Raw genomic sequence first — 19,096 nt, 5'->3', positions numbered from 1 at the left:
AAAACCTTTTGTTCTCTGAAGTATGTAAAAACATTAGGCTGGGCACGGTGGCTCATGCCTGTAGTCGCAGCACTTTGGAGGCTGAGGCAGGTAGATTACTTGAGCTTAGGAGTTCGAGACCAGCCTGGGAAACATAGTGAGACCTCGTCTCTGCAAAAAGTGAACAAAAAATTAGCCGAGTACAGTGGCACGTGCTTGTAGTCTCAGCTGCTTGGGAGGCTGAGGTGGGAGGATCGCTTGAGCCTGGGAGGCTGAGGCTGCAGTGAATGGTGACTGTGCCACTGCACTCCAGCCTGGGTGACAGAGCAAGACCTTGTCTTAAAACAAATCTTGTTTTACATAGTCTACCTTATTAATCTCTTTAGAAAAACACTCCTTCATAAATAATGCAATGGTAAACCAGTTCATGCCTGAGTGGAAAGATTACAATTTCTAAATTTGTTAAGTCCTATACTAATGAAAAAAAAATTAGGGAGAGTGAGCATGTGCACATAAAATTCAGTGAGCATAGCCCTGGGAATGTTATCAATTTTGGCGGGTGTTCTTCCTAATGCAGTTTATAACAACATGAGGGAAGTTAAAGCTATAGGATGTTTGCATCATTTTCCTATTAATGTCACTTATGTGTATTTATACTTTGTACACGTGACAAATAATAAAACAAGCTATTTAGTATTGAGATTGCTGAGTAGGAAGCAAAGAGACAGGCTATGTCATTGATTAAGTCACTTAACCTCTCCTGGCCACAGTTTTTTTGACTGCAAAAATGAGAGTTGGACAGGGTTGCTTCTAAGGCCTTTTCCAGCTGTAATATTTTATGGTTAAAATAGAAACTAAGACAAATAAATGTATGTTTTCAGAAAGATCAAAGGCATAAACATACCTCAGATTTACATCCCCTAAGGGGCATCATATACTTCCTTACACATAGCAGGTAGTCAGGAAAATATCTGTTGATTACATTTAAATTTTTTATGTGATTGGTTTCTTAAATAAGTAGATGGAATGAGTTATTTCAAAGGCCTTTTCCAAATGTTATCCTCTGCTTAAAATGTAATTTAAGCCAAATAAGTAGTGTAATTAGATCAATGAGATTTTACATTGATCTTGATTTACATCAAGAACAGAAGTCTTATCTTTCATCTACGTATTCCCTTTGAAGCTTCATATTTCCTCCCATAGCACGTGATCATGGAACTATCTCTGATTATAGTTATTATTATGGTTATTTGTTTGCTCAGCTTTTCAAGTAGAATTGAACATTTTTTAAATATGAAAACACTGAACAATTTTCAAAACCCATTAAGAATTATATAATGTCTCTCCATTTTTTGCTATCTAAATCTACGTTATAAAAACAAGTGAACAATTGGGAACTGGGTACCCAAGTGAGTGAAATATTCTGTTCCTTAGTTTTCCTTAATGCGACTTTTAATTAGCTTTCCCATGCTTTAGATACTAAATTTATGAAGAATAAAAGTTAAAAGCCAAATGCTAATCTTGTATCACTGCTTGTCTTGTATACTAGTTGTCCTAGGATTTCTATATTACAACTAGGAAGATATGAATTAAAACCACCAAAGAGACTATAACCATAAATAACTTATGACATATGTTCCATTATTAATTGAAAACTCAGTTAATAAACTTTGGGAAGGAAACTTTCAGGCACATGGCATGGAATATGAAGGTGATGTTCTTTTTATAAATTTTAAAGGTAGCATATATTATACAAATTACTCAAGAGTTTACAAGCAGAAAAAAGGAGAAAAAATAAAATTCATGTGCACCCTATATTAACATGTAATTCGTAGTGAAATATGTGAAATATAAACACATGACTTTCACTTACTCATTTTCACTTTACGCTTTTTAATTGAAATTAAATTAGTCACTTAACATACATAATGCAGTGTTTGTTTTCCAGTCTAGTAGCTTTTCAGCATTCAGTTTTGAGGCTCATGGGAAATGTTACTTAGCATCAAGATGTGGTTTGATGAGTGAACAATGTCAGTATCAACTGTACTTAACAGAAGACAGAAGGGGCTGGGGTTAATCTGCAGCTAACAACATATAAAAATAAAAACAAACACAGACCCACAATAACATCAACATGCATTATTAGGCAAAGATCCAAAATTAACCCAACCCACACAGATTTCTTCTAAGCTGAGATTACACATTGGAAACAGATAGTTTATCAAGATCCATAGCCATAGTAGTAAGGTTCATCAGGGCGGAATCCATATGCTGTGGCAGGGCGTCCAAGAATGCCAACTGGTTGGCCAAAGCCATCCATTCCAAGGCTAAAAAAGAGAAAAGAATGATAAGCTATGTTTTTCATAACACATCCACAATGCAGATTAAGAGGCCTACATTTTTACACCACCAAGATTCTCTTCCTAGCAGGGATAGTGATTTAGGTGGATATCATTAACTTTTTTTTTTAAGGTTAATAGAGCCATTAAAAGTATATATAATAAAATACTTCTAACAATGTGTGTTAAAAGTATGGGAAACCTCTGTCAGTAGGTACTATTCGAAACAAAGTGGAAGAATCAAATCAGAAAAGTTTTATTTAATAAATTACTTATATATGGCTCTTAAGCAAAAATATGAAAAGATTTTACATGCTAGCAATGATCAGTAATATATTGCTGGGGAATGATAAAAATAAAACTGTAGTAAAGTGAGTTTTGCTGTTTATAATGTCTTTTCATATGAAGATATAGGGCTAATTCCACTTTTAGTAAAAACATGTGTTTGAGTTATATCAGTGAACTCTCATGCAGGGCCAAATCATACCATAAGCCTATGATTAAAAGAACAAGATAAGGAATTTGACAAAATTTGAAAATTAGTCAGATTTGATCTGCAAATCCTTCCTCTGATTTCTCAATGCAAACAATTACAAAACGTATCTATTTCTTTTGAGTGACAGCAAGACAATTACAAATTTTGGTTCAACTTATTCTATGGGAATAACAGAAACCCAAAGATAACCTTCAGAGTTGTAAAGATAGCTTGAAGTATGTTAAACTTCATGATTATTATTTTTAAAAAATTACTTGTTGGTCTATTAATACATTATTTAGAGGAATATCTGTTCTCCAAAGTCCTTTTTAAAGGTCAGGGAATTATCCAACACTTAGGAAAATGACAAAGTATTTATTTTGCCAGGCAGAACATGGTGGCCTTAACATGCTCATGCATAGCTCATGCAGTGAATGCTAGTGAGCTTGACTTCCAATCAATGGAAACCATTTGTAATGCAGAAATGTAAGCTTTAGAAAAATAAAACATATTTAAATGATTTAAGACTTAAGTTTGCACTACATGAGGAGATGGAAAGATAATTTTCCCTCAATAGCAAAAACTGAATGTGATGAAAAAATATATTCACACAGGCACTAACTCCCTGTCACACTCATAGTGAGATTAAGTTGACACACTTTAGAAGTAACTATTAAAATGTTAAGTTTTTAAATAAATGTGTGAATGTGTGTGTGTGTCCATGCGTGCTTGTGTGTATTAAGATGGAACTAAAGAGTAAATGTAAAGAGCCAAAATACATATAACACATACTGGTCCAGTGACTCTACCCTTTAGGAGAATGGAAGTTCTGAAATACAAGTTTCAGGTTAGCATTTGTACTGAGCGATCCTGGACAAAATTTATTGTTTTGGGCTCCTTCTATATAAAAACTCTGTCTATAGTTTCTCAAAGTTGGTTGAAATTTTTAAGTCTACATTTTATTTTTAAATGGTAAAAATATAAGCACTTTTTCTAACTTTGATCTCATGGGAAGAGAGACTAAATTTTGTGATGAGGAAATCAAGAGGTAGCTTAAAAGATGCTTCAGAAATTAGTGGAGTCAGTGAACTAAGAGACACTGGTATCAGCTTAAAATTAGAGAAGTTATTGAAAACTGTTCTCTGCAAGCACTAAGGCTAACAAATAATCATGTATCTAAAGAACTCTCAATTATATAACTGTTGATTACATAGCTTGGATTTCAACTTGTTCCTTCTTCATCTTTCTGCCTATTACCTGTCTTCAACCAGTCCTTATCTTTTTTAGCAGCTCCTCTGAGGCCAAATAGCAGTAGACTTAGGTTAAACTCAAGTTAATCTTATGCTTGTTTCTCAATCTAGGGGCTATGGCAAGATCTATTTCAGTAATATGAAAACAAGAGGCATTATGTGGGACAGTGAGGAAACATGCAAAGGCACCTTCAGAGTATCTCACAGACGACTTGTTAGCAATATCACTGTAATTCTACCTAAAAGAAGATGGTCCTCAGAAGGGAGTTCGCCAGTCGTTGGCACAGAACAAGGAGCTTCTCAGCTACAATGCTGGTTGTAGCAACCTAAGCAATTGTGTGGTGATCTGGTAAGCTATAATACCATAAGGAATATCTGGCCTTTTTGCAGTTTGGTCCTCAATCAGGAAGGGAATTTAACATTCTCAGAGTCTGAGGCCATTCTACATTCAAGTTGCAAAATTCTCCCTTTTTTTTTTAATTTCTATGACTAATAGGCAAGCTATTGATCATTGTAATTTCCCATGTAATTTGCCAACAGGTTAAATAATAAACTTAGATATTACCTAATCCACCTGATGGGTATAACTTTCATTGTACATTAACAAATGGAATTTTTTTGTTTTTAAAATATGTCATGCACATTGTTGATAAAAATCTGCAGTCCCAAGTCAGTGAAAGACTGGCCCTTAAGCACTGATGAGTCCGAGTTTCTGAACCTGTAAATCTCTGGTCTTGAACAGTATGGTCTTTAGGTTACTATGGTAAAGATCTATTTATGCAGTCAGCAGTTCACCCAGAGACATCTGTGTGTATTACAGTGTAGAGGACATCATTTAATTTTTTGAATTTCTATATACAAATATTGTTTTGGGAAAAAGGAATAAAATTTGAAACCAAACTCTAAAATGATCTTTTCTAGAATTCTCCATTATGTATCACAGATGAACTTGCTGTTTAAAGCAAAAAATATTTAAAACATTTATGATCAGTTTGGAGAGTACTTTGACATAGGTCCTAGGTCCTTTTGTATTATGAAAAATCAACTATATCTACATACATTTTTAATTAAATTCACTGTGAAACAGAACAGTTTGTTGCTTTAAACTCTCTCATTTGCTTCTTTCTAATATAGTGGGGGAAATCAGGCTTTCTAGGATGCTAAAACCTGGAGACATTCTTTTGGAATATGTAGACACTTTACTTTTTTCCTTGGGAAAAGGATACAGCCTTGCTAATGCTGAGTTTAGTTCAAAACTCGGAGAGTTTTCCTTTAAACAGAAGCAGATAGAGTCTTCATGTAAGTTCTTGAAAGAGATAGAAACTATGAATATAAAAAGGCAACGTTGCAGGAAAAATTGTGCTTTCCTGATCTGGAAAGACTTGACTTCAATAGTGTGTATCACAGGAATTTGTATGCCCTCACTAGGGGCCCTGAGAAGCAAGGAAAAGTAAGCTGTGATATGCCACATCTGCTCTTGCCTTGTGTGGCCATTTTGCTTCAGATAATAGTTTGAATATGTGGCTATTTATAAGTATACTGGAATTCAATCCAATCTTGTAGGGTGCGTGTCTCTGTATGTACATAGTTTCTTCTTGCTACTCCTAACCCACATAAAAAGTGGTGTATCCCTCTAGATTAGTATATGCAACTATTATAGTACTTTTTCTTTACAGGATTACTTATTTAGTATCATTTCACCTTTTTCCTTAGTGTTCAGATAACATATTTTGGACCTTTGAATCACCAAAATACAGTGTCTCTTCCTGAAAATACATAATTCTGGTCCAAAGAAAATGGTTATTGTTTATTGTGAATAGATAACTAGGAATGATAAGACCAAAAAGTCAATCTGCCATTAAGTTTTATCTCCCAAGAACAATTATTTCTGGGTACCTAGAAAGAAAAATGACAAATTCTTTAAAAGAGAAAAATTATATTTAAAACCCAACAACAAATAGAAAACCATATCTAGAGTGTGTTTTTTTTAAATAAACAAATTTAGAAATCTAATTAGCATTCAGCAAGCAGAAGACTGAATTTTTGCTAATATTTGCAAGACTTCAAACACATTTGTAATAGCAATCATTAGAATTCTAAACTTGAGATGATTCGGAGCAGGAACAAAGAAATCTGGAAATGACAAGTGATGCTTCACATGCAGCACATTACAAGGGAATGGCAGCCAGTAAAGAATCCCAGGCACTCACAGGCTCTTATTAAATTTCTGGGCCAGAGTTGACATTCCTGTAGAAAGAGAAGAAAATCACCTACCTCTGGCTGTTTGTGAGGCTTAATTAGTGCGTATTTGTAAAGCACTTTGAAATCCTTGGATGAAAAGTGCTGCATAAGTGAAAAGTATCATTATTTTATTAAAATGAGATAAAAGCAACACAAGCCTTTCTCTTCTTTTAAATTCCTAGGTCAGCAATATCAATGTAGAGCAAGTAATGAATTTATTAGTAAATGGCTACAAAAAGAATAAATGCAGGCCAAATTATTTTTTCAAAGGCTCATGGAAGTCTTTGACTTGGGAACATTTTAAGAAATAATATTGGCTACACTTTTATTCACGACATCCTTGACAGGGTCTATCCAGCTCTCATCTGAACACCTCCAGAAGGAAGTGCTCACTACTTTGTCAAGGTAGTTCATTCCATTTATGGATATGTAAAACTGTTGGAAAGTTCTTTATTACACAGCTCTAAAATCCAGTTCAATTAGTCTTAGAATTACCCTCTGAAACCACACAAGGTGTCCAATTCTTCTTTGATATGACTGCTTCACAACCCTCGTTTACTCAAGCCTCATTACATGGTCTCGAATCTTTACCATCTCAGTTGCTCTCTAAAACCACTTCCATTTTGTAGTGTTTGTCTTAAAATGAAGAAGCTAAAATTAACATGATACTTATGATGTGATCTGAAACCAGTACAGAATAAAAGATCCTATATCTGACTTTATACTATTGTAGGCTAAAACTGTATTAATCTTAAACAAAAATTTTAAGAAGACATTATCACAAAGTTGCCTAATATTGACTGCTTATAATTGACTGTGTATATATGTATATATATATATAACATTGAGTTGTATATAGTTATATAATATTGAGTTATAGTTATATGTAACATTAAGTTTTATATATATATATATGTACAGTTGTGTGTGTACACACACACACATATTCAAAATTTTACTTATAACTACTATGCTAAATTTCATCTTTTTAGTCTGAGTCTGTCTTTAGGAATTCTATTCTTCCCAAGACAAAATCATTTATGACTACATATTTATAAATAGGCAGCAGTGATTTTTCTTAACAAACCAGTCTTTGTGATCCATCAGGTAATATTGAAGGCTGGAATTCTTTTGGAATTGTCAAATGAAAGAATTTAACATGAGCTGTTATAGGAAGAAACTTTCCAGGATATTATAAAACTGTATGAAATTACTTCTTCATAATTTTTTGGAATACTTCATTCTTTTTATCAATTTCTCTAATATATTGATTATAGAATCAAAATCAGTATGTTTATCTAAGTAGATTGTTAATTGATCATCAGGGTAATTTCAGCTTAAGTATGATTTGTCATGGGAAATTTAGGTCTATTGTAATAGTGACTCTATATACCATTTGCCCATCCATCCACCTATACAAATAGTATAAACACTTATTGAGTTCCTACAATGTGGTAAGTATAGTTTTTGAAGCCAAGGAAAAAACATGGTGCTGGGAAGGCAATAACAAATAAGACATAGTCCTTGACTATAAGGATTGGAGGCACCTAACATGGAAGAAATATTCTGATAATAACCTGATGTCATACTACTGTAGCATATGTATAAACTGCTACAGAAGAAAAGAGGGGGGCTATTTAATATAAGAGTATATTAGAGACATTTAAAAATTGCTACAGGAGAATCTTGGCAGCTAGAAAGTCTTCATACAAAATACTTTGATTTTAATGCATCTGTTACCTCCTGGCATATTTTGTTATTGTATTTCTTTCCCATTAGAAAATAAACACCATGGAGGGCAAGGACTGTTTTGGCCATTGCTATATCCCTAGCCTCTAGTATTGTATCTGACATGGAGTGGGCATTCAAAAAATACATGAATTCATGAATGAATTAGTGTTAAAAGTCAAGTAAGATCTCACAGGCAAAGAGAGACAGAATTCCTGATGGTGGAGCAGCCTGAGCAACAGAGAGGAGTGGCTGATGAAGAGCAAATGGTTTGTTATGGTTAAAGTTTTAGATTTATGATATAAGCAAATGGCAGGAGATAAGGCTAGAAAGGGAGGTTAGGACTAGATATTGAAGCTTTTCATAAACCCTGCTAAGAACTGGTGGCTACTGGAGAGTTGTCAATGGTTGCTAAGAAAGAGAATGACCAGATTCTATGTTTTAGAAAGATAATTGTAGTAGGAAAGGGGGTTGAGAGGCAAAATCATGAACACTGAAGAACCTATTACAGCTGTCCAAATGTGAAGTAATGAGAACCTACAGAGGGGTACTGGCAGAAATAACAATGATCAAATATGCTACAATTCACAACAATGTTATCTTTTCTCATTTTTTTTTTCTTTGAGATGGAGTCTTGCTCTGTTGCCCAGGCTGGAGTGCAGTGGCGCGATCTTGGCTCACTGCAACATCTGCCACCCAGCTTCAAGCAATTCTCCTGCCTCAGCCTCCCAATTAGTTGGGATTACAGGTGTGTGCCACCATACCCAGCTAATTTTTGTATTTTTAGTAGAGACTGGGTTTCAGCATCTTGGCCAGGCTGGTCTTGAACTCCTGACCTTGTGATCCACCCGTTTTGGCCTCCCAAAGTGCTGGGATTACAGGTGTGAGCCACTGTGCCTGGACCATCTTTTCTCTTTTAAAATAGATTTTTTTTTAGGCCAGGTGCTGTTGCTTATGCCTGAAATCCCAGCACTTTGGGAGGCTGAGGTAGGCGGATTGCCTGAGCCCAGGAGTTCAAGACATGGCAAAACCTCATTTCTACAAAAATACAGAAAATTATCCAGGCATGGTGGTGCACACCCATGGTCCCAGCTACTCATGGGTCTGAAGCAGCAGGATCACTTGAGCCCAGGAGGTTGAGGCTGCAGTGAGCCATGACCACCACTGCACTCCAGCCTGGGCAACAGAGTGAGTGAGACCCTGTCTCAAAAAAAAAAAAAAAAAAAAAAAATTAAAGTTATACCTTTACAAGTTGGGGACTGAGACTAAAGGAGAAGAATTTGAAAACTGGCTGGAAATTTTAAAGGTTATATTTCATTGGAATGGAGCAAATTTTGCCCCCTTAGTATGGGAATATGCTTCATCAAATAACTGAGATGCTGTGGTATTCCATGGAGATGAAATTAAGATTGTAGAAGAAGCTTGCCCCTATCTTCTACAGGGATGAACTATTCTTGGAAAAGAGAATATTTTCTCCTTGAAATTCTTACAATAAGAAGAGATGTGCAGGTTGAACGAAATAACGAGCATAAAACAATACCTAACACTAGTAAAATGATGTATTACTACATCGAGGTCTAAATGTTTGTCATTTATAGACCAACCACTAGATGGAGAGCTTGTCTTACCACTGAGTATCAGGTACTTTTACAAAATTTCAAAGCAAGGATTATTAAATTTAAACTTCTCAGCACATTTAACATTCATAGAATGTGGCATCCATTGCTTTCGCAGATAATTAATGTCCAGTTTTATGATTATGAAATAATTTACAGCTAAATAGAAATACCTATCAGTTACATGCAAAAAAAGTTTTGTGAATGTTGGGTGCCTAAGAAAATAGGTTATAAGAAAAGATGCTAATTGTCTTGAACACTGAAAAATGTAACATGCATGCATGTTAAAGTACTATTACTATAACATAGCTTCTAAAATTTTTCATTGAACCAATATTAATGGCATCTTGTTTCTATAAATCTATATGTAATAAATATATATTTTAAGTTGCTCAAAGGTATTACTCATTTCTTTGGACTTGAACTTTTGTATTGTTGAGAAAATAAAATCCAAGAGCATGGTTAAGCAGTCTTCTAATGAGTTTCACCAGCATATATCAAGTTTAGTTGTCATTTTCCATTTAGTTTTAATCTTTTATATGCATAATTATAAATTTTCCTTTTATTATAATAAAACTAAATGGCTACAGCATCTTAAAGAATCTTATTCTTAATGAATTCAAACTAGTAGTTTTTTTCAAAAATCAAGGGCAAATTATATGAGTAGTGGGAGGCTGTATTTAAAATACTCATCTGGAGTTTATTAAAAACATTTTTTGAAGGATATCTGTCAGTTCTAAGGGTGAAAAACAACACCTTGGGGAAAAATCCTTTCAATTTAGTTACTACCCTGAGATACTTCAGATAAAAACTAATTTGTACTAATGATGAAGGGAACATGTGTAAAATAGTTACACTGATTTATTCTAAATGGTAAAGAAATTCCATTTCATTGACTCTCCTCTAATTTCATTCAAGTTAGACTTTTCTTATACATCTCAATCTGTTGATTAACCTGCCTCCAGAGTAATATTTTAGTGATTATATTTTAATGTGGAGATGTTACACTTGTACTTTTTGATACTATATCATTGCATTAAGTTTTCTATTCCTTTTTGTTAATTTACTTTTTTATTACATTTTATATAGTCTAATTGAGATTCTTCTATTAACTCTAATTCTTGGGCATCCTAACATTCTTGCTGTTAGAGCGCCTGTCTTGTACTGTCATGTACTTTACAAAGCTTTAAAACAAGGCTTATCAAATTTAAACTCCATGGCATATTGAACATTGATAAAATGGGATTTCCATTGCATTCTGATGACTCTCTTTCATGATGGTCCTTTTTATGTTTTCATTGAGATGGCTGTCCTGAAACAATCTAAATGGCAATTTCTTGACTAAGGTTCCCTGAATTAAGTATACGGTGTAAATTCTGAACCCACTCATGTGCATGAAACAAGCTTGTGACTTCTCTTTCACATGGGTGACTATCTTCCCCTACCTAGGGTCTTTGAGCACAGACAGGTTTTGGCCACTTCTCTGGGCTGGTGAATTAACATCATTTAGTCCTCTTTTCAACTGATGAGAAAAAATTGAAATTCCAGGCTTTATTTAGAGAATTCAGTTCCATCTTCCTTTACCAAGTAACTCGTACCTAGTTCAATATTCCGGTGGGTGTTTTTTTGTCATTGGGGTATTCCCTATCTTTCTTATGAACTTGGTCATATAAATTTCTGTTACGTTTTTGTCCACCATTTACATATTATCTGCATGGGAGTGGTTCCTTCCAAATTAGCTCAGTCTACCATCTTGCTGGAAGTCCTTTTCATTTTATTATTACTTTTTTTTTTTTTTTTGAGGTGGAGTTTCACTCTTCTTGCCCAGGCTGGAGTGCAATGGTGCAATCCTGGCTCACTGTAACCTCCACCTCCTGGGTTCAAGTGATTCTCCTGCCTTAGCCTCCCAAGTAGCTAGGATTATAGGCCCGTGCCACAATGCCTGGCTAATTTTTGTATTTTTAGTAGAGATGAGGTTTTGCCATGTTGTCCAGGCTAGTCTCGAACTCCTGAACTCAGGTGATCCGCCTGCCTCAGACTCCCAAAATGCTGAGATTACAGGCATAAGCCACCTTGTCTGACCCATTTTATTATTATTTATCTGCATATTCAAGGAAAAAAATACAAATTTTAGATTCCTCTGGCCCATAATAGGCTTTCTTGAAGAGAAAAATGACGTGCAAGAAATAACTGGAGCCATTAAAAGATATTTTATTTTTCCTTATTTGTAGTTATTAACAGAAAAAATGCTCTAGTAGGTACCTAATGGAAGTTGTCAGATGTGATTATCAAGTTGAAGGGAATATTTACTCAAACCTATAATGGTCTCTGGCTTTTTCTGGCAATATTTTAATGAAGGTATGCCATCTAGTCATCCTTAACTTACATTTCTTCCATTAAGTACAAGGACTTCTTGAAATTGGCAGTTCTATACTATCAAGCAATGCTTCATTTCATACCACCAAATGTTAAGGGAACTTGCTGAGTGGCTTAAATAACCCCTAGGTCAATAAACTGAGTCATTAGCACCTCCTTTAAATAATTGTTTGTCTGTTACTGGTTCAACATTTATATAATCTGTCATAATACTTTGGTTTTTTAAGGTACAAAAATTACTGCTATATGTTTAAACTAGAGAATATCATGTAAGTAGCAATGTTTTTTCAGCGATAGTTTAACTATACTGTCTGGTACTGAGTGAGTTAAAGCCTGAACACCACAACTAATTACTATGTAATGCTAACCTTAGTTGCTGGTTCATTTTGAGACTCTTTAAAATATGAACTGTGTATTTTACCCCTATGCACTCTCTTAATGATTTGTTTTTTTAGACTGAAATCACTTCCAGCCATCAGTTATACTTTTGGTCTCTACATATGCACTTCTCCAAGCACAAATATTTCTTTTTCCTATTGGTCTGCCAGCCCTGTCAGAGCAAATTTCACTTTAAACTAAATGCTATGATACTTAAAACCTCTTGGATTACTCAGGCTGCTAGTGTGATCTGTAACCTTCCAAGAATGACAGCTGAACTTTCCAATTTGCTTATAGTGTTTGGGGAACTAGAAAGCACATGCCAAAAGGAAAATGTTTCTGATGTTGAACAGAGAGGAAAGTTCTTGTTGGAGGTGGGGGCAAGAGACTATTAAGTACTGAAAAATACTAATAAGAAATGAAAAGAAACTAAACATGCTGTAAAGTCTAAGACCTCAAACATAATTCAAAAGTTAATACTAGTACTAAAAACTCTGGCTAAACTAGTTAAAATATGAAAAATAACCTTTAGTTACTGTAGTTTAAGCGCCAACCAGAATCTTAAAGTGATAATGCACTATTGAAATGAACAAATTCAAAAAATGGAACATAAAATTATCACAAGTGCTACACAAAATGGGCTATATCAACTCCCCATCTTTCTTTATAAAACAGACAAGTCTGACATATCAACAAAAATCAAAGAGTTAATACAGCCATCTAACATGCATGCTACCCCCACGGACATAATACTAGTCTCTCTTATATGAACAAAAAACACTACTGACATAACACCAGCCTTTTTTTTTTTTTTTAATTAATGTTAAGTTTTTTTTGTTAAAACTCATGTCTCCAAAATCCTTAAACAAATCATTCAGTTTGGGAACATTTTGGAATAGTTTAGAAACTTTTCAGTTTAAGGAAGCAGACAAATGTTTGTCTTAAAAAAATCCTGAAAATCTTATCAAATGTAAGATGCTTAATACAAAATCTCTTATTTATTTCATAATCTACTTATTCATTTGTGTCAATATTCTTTAGTCTAAAATAATAGTCAAATTACATTTGGATGATAAAAATCGAGTAATGACTGATAAAGATGTTTCTGGAAAGCTAAATCAAACTAACCTTTTTGCAAAATTGAGGGCAAACATATAGATAATAGAAACTATATTTAAACACATTAAAAGTGCATCTTTTTAAACAGCTAAGCATGATAACTTAAAAAATGTGATTCTAAACTTATAAATGCAAATATACACACATACAAAGGCATTTCCTTGCTTTATATGGATATTTCAAAAGATTTATATTGGGCAGTATTATTTGATGTTTTGCAGCCATTAGTTCAGTAATTTCAGTAATAAATACAGGTTGGAAAAATATTTCACAGTTATTTAATGTCCTCTAGAACATTTAGGATCTCAGAATACTGTATAATATACCAGAAATGTATTAGAAGAACAGGAATTAAAGTAAATCTCTACCATTATAAGGTTTCTTGGTCCTTAAGACTATATTTAACTGTTACATTATGGGTTTCTTTTTTAAAAAACGTAAATTCATTTTCTGCTCAGGTATAAGACTATAGATTATAAGATTACATGTCTTCTGATGATGAAGCATGGCATTTCTATATCATCTTCAAAGAATAGGGCTAAGCATCCTTTGGTCACACTTTGCATTGATATAAACAAATACAGTGTAGACTGGATGTAGAAAATATGACTTGTAAGAGTCATACTTTAAGTTAAAATTATTCTTAAATTAGCCTAAGGAAACACTATCTTTTTTCTTCTTTGTCACTCATGTACATGAGCATTTCCCCTCTTAATTTAAGGACTAGCAATTAAGTTTATGAAATTCACCCAAACTAACTGAAGTACAAACTATGAACTTATCAATAACTCCTAAATTTTCTTAAAGTTAGTAGGGTGCAATTACTTCAAAACTAGAATATCTGAAAGGGATTTGTGTCTCTACTGATGTAACTTGTTTCAGTCTATATCTGTAACTAACTTTGACATGACCTCTTTCTTTGTAAAATAAGAATAATCGCTATATCTTTTAATATCTCTATGTCTTGAGATTATTATATTTCCAAGAAAAGGACCCACATATAGTATGTATTTGGTGGTGTTATTGTTATGACAAATGAAAATGATGAATACTTTCCTAGAAATGCTTAGGAAATTCTGGCTTCTGCCTAACGATCTAGACAGTTAAGGGATACTCTATCATACTTGGCATGCTTCATACACATGCTTTCTGTTTGCCTTTATAGGGCTCCTACATAATTCATAGATATTTATGCCTACACATAGGCATACTAATTGTTGTTGCACTAAAATAATGCCGTGGCCAATCGTTCTTTCCTTTTACCATAGTGAGACTGGACTGTTTGTATAAATAAGGTTATTCAATCAAAACCCTTTAGATTCTATGTCATGATGATGAAAATAACAACACCTTTAGGGATGAAACTTACTGACAGATTCTAGTTACATGCTTTTTCAACTTATTTTATACTCAGTGAGTTTATTTTGAAAGTAGTAAATCAAGGGTAAGGTTTTTAGTTATCTCATGCAAATCATCACTTCCCACATTGTACGCATTCCTATACTCAGGTTTACTGCCAGTGTTGGCTTCTCTTAGAAAAGTGCACACAGGTCATGAAAACGTTTAGGGTGGAGTATTTTCATTCTGCGATGTGTGTTGTCTTTGGGCTTGTGCCAACCTGACAATCTGGCACTTATAAGCAAAGTTGGGCAACTATGAGAATTCTTTAGGGAGATGGAATGCACCATACATTTTTGAGATTATCTGGGTTTTAGACAGTATTCTGAATGAGCATATAGGTATATCTATATTAGTTATTTCAAGTATGCAGGAACAGGGACAAATTGATTCAATTTAAAATAACTATGGTATCTACTTGCTGATGGCAAACAGTATCTCCCTTCCCTAGAGTTTGTTGGGGGATAAGGTAACATGCAACTGCATAAAATTGTAATAGTTTCTTTTTCCCCATAGTGTATAAAAAGAATGAGGTAAATTATAACAGCCTTAATATTTATGAAGGCTTTGAAAACATTTTAAAAAATACTTTAAAAAATATTTGAATGCTTTTTAAAAATTTTTTTTGAGATTTTTAAGAACTCTTAAAATGCTTTTTAAAAATATTAATGCATTTTACAATGTTTTTTAAAAATATTTTTTGACTTTTAAGAGCTCTTGCATATTTATCACCTCAAAAATTATCTCAGCATGAAGTTTGGGCACCTATATCAATATAGCTTTATAATTTTTTTGTATAAATTTGAAAAGATGTAAATTTTTAGCTACAGTTGCATTTTAAAAATTTACTTGCCTAACTATGTTCATAGAAGCCTCCTGCCATCCTTTCATATTTGAGGGGCTCTAAATTAGCCACTTGATACTGTCTACACAAATCTGGATTCCTTTTTAAGATCACTTTGCCTTTTAATTTCTGACAGCCCAGTAAGAAGGTGCTTTGTTTTTGGCTGGAAAACCCTGAAAAAGCGGGGTGTATCAACTTTAGATATAGTTTCTTCTAAAGCTAAACAAAGAAAACAGGCTTAAAATATATAAGATACATTATATTTCATAAAATGTAATGTTGACTTATGTTCATAAAAAGAGAATATATTCAGGAAATTATGTTCCTGTTTAAGTGTATTCAAAAGACTATTTAAAATCTTTAGCTTATTCAAAGGGTGCAAGACAGCATTTGTTAATTGTGCCTTTCTACTCTGAGACCATAGAAATATGTAGCTTTTACTTAAGAATCAAGATAAATACACACAGATTTTACATATACCCATAATTAACTTTAATATTAGAAAAATGATTAGAAAATTACTAATAATTATGTTTAAATACAAAACAAAGCAGTATTTGAAAGTAAATTATATGACAGAGGCCCACACTTGTCTCTTAGGAGCAGGTCTGAGTTCTATCTAATTCATGGAGGAACTGAGCAGTTAGATTACCAAGTAATTTGGGCTAATATTGGAAGACTGTGTGTTAGCCTAAAATTCCTACAGGTAAATTCTATAAGATTATAGTTCATAATCAATCCTTTAACTCCAGACATCGCCTCCATTTTCAAATGACCAGTTTTTTAAAATTAGAAAACCTGATGCATTTTAACAAATCCTTTATAATTTAAAACTCTTCCAATTAAAAGTGTTAAAAATTCATCAATAGCTATGATGTCAGTGTTAAAAGAAGTTCAAAGCCTAAAATGTTTTGTCTCTTGTTCCCTTGGGAACATTTTACATTTCTATGTAAAATGAAGTCAGTTTTAACTCAGTAAAACTTTCACCCATGAGATGGGAGTCATAGAAAATCAACATTTATATCAAGCTCCTTGATAAAATGGTTCTCCTCAAACCTGTAATTATTCAAATTACATTTTTTAGGACTCTGATGTGTTTCTAAAGAGGCAATATCTCTATTACAAAGACACGAAAAGCTGCTGTTTCGACTAATCCTTCCAAACTACTTATTGTTTTAAAGAAGTAATTAAACACTAGTGAATTATCAGACCGTCAAAGTACGATGTTTTATGAAATAGCATATATAATTTAAAAAGTCGTATTTCAAAAATAATGTGGTTCTTTGTCAAATATTGTACTGCTTAGCTTAGAATGCTATAAAATCTGAACCTATTTACTTTCTTTCTAAGAAAATTCACATTCTCTAGATTTTGTGTGTGTGTATAAGAAGATACTAAAGGTCTGTGTTTTTGTACCAGAAGTAAGTTAATGAATGACACACTCCACATAGCATGCTCTTTACAAAAAATGAGGGGGAGTATTATTTAAGATAATGTGGCATTCTTTTCTAAACATCATTAATTCTGTTTCCTCTTAAAATTAAGGAGAATTCAGAAATGTTTAAGATGTTTATTCTACTGGAAATATTTCCAATAGACAAATATTATTTATTCTATTTCCAGTAGAATAAACATCTTAAACATCTGAGTTCTCCTTAATTTTTAGAGGAATATATATTTTATATATATATTACTCAAGATATTAGAGTAACATAAAAGTGGGCAGAAACAGGTAAAAGACCATTGATGTCCAGATACTGACAATGTAGTATTACTTTTATAAGCCTGATAATACTATTACCCTTAAATATTTTCAAAACAGAAAGCTGAAAGAATAATAAAGAGAATGCTTTAACTCATCTCAAAAAATTATACTTTTAACCCTGAACTATATATATAAGCCTCTTAAACGGAATGAGATTATTTCTTACCGACCTCTATATCCCTAGACCTCATCCAAGTGCTTGTCAACTAAAAAGGTTATGAATAAAGGAAATTTTAAGTGTTAAAAGCAAACATTAAATGATTCTATATTTTATCCTATATTTTGTGCTTTATAAAGTTAATTTCACCTGTCATCACAGAAACTTTAAGTAAAATTCTAAGTATCTTTTGGAAATAGCAATAACAACAAAAAAATCCCAACAGTATATATGCTATTTTTATGATTTATTGACTGCTAACAGACCATTAGTTATAACCTGGTAATAGGAAAGAAACATGAACAAGGAAACTCTATTCATTTTAAGTATGGAGTAGTATTTGTTGCTACAGAACTTAAGCTATTGGACTATGAAAACTAATACTGATTTTTAAAATATTCTGATTATCCTCTAAAGATCCTCTAAAAATACAACCAAGTAAAGTTACAACTTTAAGATACAAGTCTAAAGATACAACTTTAAGATCCTCCAAAGATACAACCAACTTTAAGATCCTCTAAAGTCATAACCATCCTCTAAAGTTACACTATCCTCTAAAGATACAGCCGTAAAAATTCTTAATACAAATACTCCCTGATGTTTAAACATGGAGCCATTCCTCCAGGTACAACAAAAAATTTACAGCAAATCAGCAATGAAATTGACTATAACTGAAATTATGTGACTTCCAAGCATGTATTCTACTGATCTTTCTCCATGAAAAATATAACTCCAAGAAAATAATTATTTTGCAATTCTAGTCAGTTGGTTATTGCTATTATTAATGAGAAATTGAATACTAATCATATTATTTCTTCCTCTGTTACGGTAAACCTATAATGTTTCTTTAGGCTAGATTAAAGTAGATGGACTAGAAATATGATTTTACACACTTGTAATATTGGGACATTATAAGAGTTGCTTTTGAAAATAAAAGAAAATTTTTCTATGATAGAGACTGTGCTTATATTCAGTATAGATGGGTGCTTCTCAGTATATTTAATTAGACTTGTAGTAGTATAATACAAGTACACTAAGAATCCCTTAACTGGATCTTAATTATGAAGGCAAGCATCTTCATCTATGTAAAATATAGCTACTTAAAGTCTGTTTTTATCTTACCTAGGTTATTAAAAAATTTTCCCATATAGCATAGGCTCCTATCAACAATTTTATAATACAAAGCATATGATACTATAAGCAGGATATATAATACACATCTACTTGATTATATATTTAATAGATGGTATGCATTGTACATTTGAAAGGATACTGAAATAGTAAAAATTAAAATTAAGAAATTATAAAAAAGTTCACATTGAGAATAAAACAGCATGGGAAATGGAGTAAGACATCTATGTCTGAATACTGGCTCTGACCTTTAAAACTTTTATTAAACAAACGTCTATTGAGAACCTAGTGTGTGCCAGT

The 19,096-nt window shown here is 32.9% G+C and overlaps 1 protein-coding gene across 3 annotated transcripts in view; it reads right to left on the bottom strand.

Annotated features, from left to right (window-relative positions):
- Positions 1 to 1,852: 1,852 nt before the first annotated feature.
- KIFAP3 (kinesin associated protein 3) overlaps positions 1,853 to 19,096 on the bottom strand; it is a 165,353-nt gene continuing 148,109 nt past the window's right edge. For all 3 annotated transcript variants that reach the window (XM_054495339.1, XM_054495347.2, XM_054495355.2), the window contains exon 20: positions 1,853 to 2,306. In XM_054495339.1, the coding sequence (XP_054351314.1) occupies positions 2,201 to 2,306 (106 nt within the window). In that variant the 3' untranslated portion in view covers positions 1,853 to 2,200. The remainder of the gene's footprint in view (positions 2,307 to 19,096) is intronic.

This window comes from Pongo pygmaeus, chromosome 1, assembly GCF_028885625.2.
Source record: "Pongo pygmaeus isolate AG05252 chromosome 1, NHGRI_mPonPyg2-v2.0_pri, whole genome shotgun sequence".
Lineage (NCBI taxonomy): Eukaryota > Metazoa > Chordata > Mammalia > Primates > Hominidae > Pongo > Pongo pygmaeus.
Note: the sequence above shows the minus strand (reverse complement) of the source record. Positions and strands in the feature narration are given on the sequence as shown.